This window comes from Haliotis asinina, chromosome 15 (assembly GCF_037392515.1).
Source record: "Haliotis asinina isolate JCU_RB_2024 chromosome 15, JCU_Hal_asi_v2, whole genome shotgun sequence".
Lineage (NCBI taxonomy): Eukaryota > Metazoa > Mollusca > Gastropoda > Lepetellida > Haliotidae > Haliotis > Haliotis asinina.
The window spans coordinates 45,768,174-45,772,119 of NC_090294.1; the positions used below are offsets into that span (position 1 = coordinate 45,768,174).

At 39.6% G+C, this 3,946-nt stretch overlaps 1 protein-coding gene across 1 annotated transcript; it reads left to right on the forward strand.

Annotated features, from left to right (window-relative positions):
- Positions 1-393: 393 nt before the first annotated feature.
- On the forward strand, positions 394-1,776 carry LOC137265048 (ankyrin repeat domain-containing protein 50-like). Its single transcript, XM_067800371.1, has one exon. It carries the CDS (start codon positions 394-396, stop codon positions 1,774-1,776), a length of 1,383 nt encoding a protein of 460 aa, XP_067656472.1.
- Positions 1,777-3,946: the final 2,170 nt, after the last annotated feature.

Genomic DNA, 3,946 nt, shown 5'->3' on the forward strand with positions numbered 1-3,946 from the left:
GAATTACTCGTGGAGAGAGGAGTGGATGTTTCTCTATTAGATGCTAATGGTGACAACATCCTTCATATTGCTTGTTGTGGAGGGAATATTGAAATGGTAAAGTATGTTCTCTCACATATCAAACTGAACATCAACAGTAGAGGACAGTACGGAAGGACACCTTTGATGACGGCGGCATACTCTGGACATGACAAGGTGTTTGAATTACTCGTGGAGAAAGGAGGGAATAATTCTCTAATAGATGCTAATGGTGACAACATCCTTCATATTGCTTGTTGTGGAGGGAATATTGAAATGGTAAAGTATGTTCTCTCACATACCAAATAAAATATCAACAGCAGAGGACTGCACGGAAGGACACCTTTGATGAGGGCAGCATACTCTGCACATGACATGGTGTTTGAATTACTTGTTGAGAAAGGAGGGGATGTTTCTCTTACAGATGCTAATGGTGACAACATCCTTCATATTGCTTGTTGTGGAGGGAATATTGAAATGGTAAAGTATGTTCTCTCACATACCAAACTGGACATCAGTAGCAGAGGACGATACGGAAGGACGCCTTTGATGACGGCGGCATACTCTGGACATGACAGGGTGTTTGAATTACTCGTGGAGAGAGGAGGGGATGTTTCTGTAATAGATGCTAATGGTGACAACATCCTTCATACAGCCTGTTATGGAGGGCATATTGAAATGGTAAAATATGTTCTCTTACATACCAAACTGGACATCAACAGCAGAGGACGGTACAGAAGGACACCTTTGATGACGGCGGCATACTCTGGACATGACAGGGTGTTTGAATTACTGGTGGAGAGAGGAGGGAATGTTTCTGTAATAGATGCTGATGGAGACAACATCCTTCATACAGCCTGTTATGGAGGGCATATTGAAATGGTAAAATATGTTCTCTTACATACCAAACTGGACATCAACAGTAGAGGACGGTACGGAAGGACACCTTTGATGTTGGCAGCGGACAAAGGACCTGAAAGGGTGTTTGAATTGCTCGTAGAGAGAGGAGGTGATGTTTCTCTAGTAGATGCTAATGGAGACAACGTCCTTCATATTGCCTGTTCTGGAGGGCATATTGAAATGGTAAAGTATGTTCTCTCACATACCAAACTGAACATCAACAGCAGAGGACGGTACGGAAGGACACCTTTGATGAAGGCAGCATACTTTGGACATAACAGGGTGTTTGAATTACTCGTGTTGAGAGGAGGGAATGTTTCTGTAATAGATGCTGATGGAGACAACATCCTTCATACAGCCTGTTATGGAGGGCATATTGAAATGGTAAAATATGTTCTCTTACATACCAAACTGGACATCAACAGTAGAGGACGGTACGGAAGGACACCTTTGATGAAGGCAGCATACTCTGGACATAACAGGGTGTTTGAATTGCTCGTGATGAGAGGAGGGAATGTTTCTGTAATAGATGCTGATGGAGACAACATCCTTCATACAGCCTGTTATGGGGGACATATTGAAATGGTAAAATATGTTCTCTTACATACCAAACTGGACATCAACAGTAGAGGACAGTCCGGTAGGACACCAGTGATGTTGGCAGCGCGCAAAGGACAGGAACGGGTTTTTCAATTACTTGTAGATAGAGGAGCCAATGTTTCTCTAAAAGATGATTTTGGTGACGACATAACTCATATGGCTTGTTCCGGTGGACATTTGGATATGGTAAAGTATGTCCTCTCACAAGGCACCAGGCATGTCAACAGAAAGAGGACACAGGTGGACAATTGTGAGTAAGTTACAGCTCAACGTTGACTTTATAATTATTAAATTAAAAATAATAGATGTACAATAAACGATATTTTGTATTTTGTCTCGTTAACTTTATGAATAGGTTCCGCGTATGTGAATTTGCACGTCGTCTTTCATCCACATGTCGTTACGTTTTACGAAAATGTAAATCCTCTGAGACTAGACGGAACTGTCGTTTCTGTAAGATTTCCTTCATGCTCTGAACGCTTCATGATGTTATATTAGTCTCCAAAGACAATTGTAATCTTATTGAAGTGAGAACGATAACGATATATACTTCCGGGTCGGCCATCTAGTTTGCTACGACCATGAAGACATTCAATGCCAAATGATGCATGTTGCCCACTTTGCTGATGGCATCCCCGGTGGCCAACTTAGATGAGGAGTTGTACCTGTAAGATCGAATGTAGTTTGCATATTCATGTCAAGTGCATTTTAGCTTAATGTGGGCAAAGAGCTTCATTACACAGTAATGGCATGTTGACGCTCGTCATCTAAAAGGGACTAGAATAATAATAATATTCGAAGCTTGGTTGTGCCTAAAAAGTGGTTTCGATTTTCTGAGGTAAAATACTTGAAGAACATACATTTGCATTTTGAAATGACGTCTAGAATATTTTAGTACTGATTTCATAGATGAAGCCGTTCTTTCAGTAGTACCTTGTTATTTATACACTCAACATTCCGCATTAAACATCTTTCTTGCAAACATCCACTTTTAATAGAAATTATTGAATTGTACAATGATCTTGCTGATGGCCGATCTTGCTGCCAAGGCACCACTCAACAAATCTGTGACACCACTTCTTATACAAGTCTAAGAATGGGGAGGATTATAAGGAAACGTTTTCTATTCATGAACTCCATGCTGCTCTTGATCAAGCTCATGACACTGCTACAGGAGCTGATAACATACATTATCAACTCCTGAAGCACTTACCAGAATCCTGTTTAGAGACGCTCTTGTATATATTTGATGATATTTGGGAAATTTCCTTCTTCATGGCTTGACGCTTTAGTAGTACCTAACATTAACTACATTTAAAAAATCAGAAACCAATGAATTACATTAAAACATAAATGTAGCAATTATAAATCCTTATTTACAGATGGGTCCAAGGACGGTGGCGCTCTGGCTTGTGCTACTGTCATTGGATCCTGAACAATATCTTCTAAATTACCAGACAACAGTTCTATTTTTACAGCTGAAGCTTACGCCATACTAACAGCTCTTAAATATATTGAAAAACACCCTAAATATAAACACTATATAATTTATTCCGACTCTATTTCTTGCCTCCAGGCTATAAAAATATTTCTTGTAAACATCTACTTTTAATTGAAATTATTGAATTGTATAATAATCTTGCTACTGGCCAGTGCGACATCGTCCTTTGTTGGTTACCCAGTCACGTAGGCATTTCTGGTAACACGATTGCCGATCTTGCTGCGAAGGCAGCACTCAACAAATCTGTGACTCCACTTCTTATTCCATACTCCGATTATAAAGCTACAATAAGATCTTATATCCGTGATCTTATGCAGAAGACGTGGGATACTCAAGTAGGTATAAATAAATTACATGCAATAAAACCTTATATTGGTTATACTTACTTGGGTTGTCAGTCCAGATTTGAGGAGGTCATTATGCGACGATGTCGCATTGGCCATACAAGGTATACTCACGAATATTTATTAAAAGGTGAAGATCCTCCGTTTTGTATCCCTTGTGATGAAAGAATCACAGTCAAGCACTGTAAAATTATTGTCCACCTGAGAGGGTACGTAAGTTCCAAAACATTTGAAGTCAAATTTGTTCTTCCATTTTTTATCGTGACAACAATTTAAGAAATCCCCTTGTAAACCAGCAAAACAGAACAGAGACAAGTTGTTTACGCTCAAATTGTGTATTGTTATGTAACGAGAGCAAGGTATATAAAGTCACAAGTCAATATAACAATGCAGATTTCAGGTACAATTCAAGAGAGACAAAATCTAAGTCAGTGGGTCACAAAATGCAATATAGCAAACTCACCAGAGTCTTGGTGTGAGAGAGAATCAACTACGGCAGATTGTCATCACAGCGATCGGTGCGACAGCAGATAATGTAGATTTAGGCGTTGACGGGATTTCAAGTGTTGGCAGTAACTCCAGC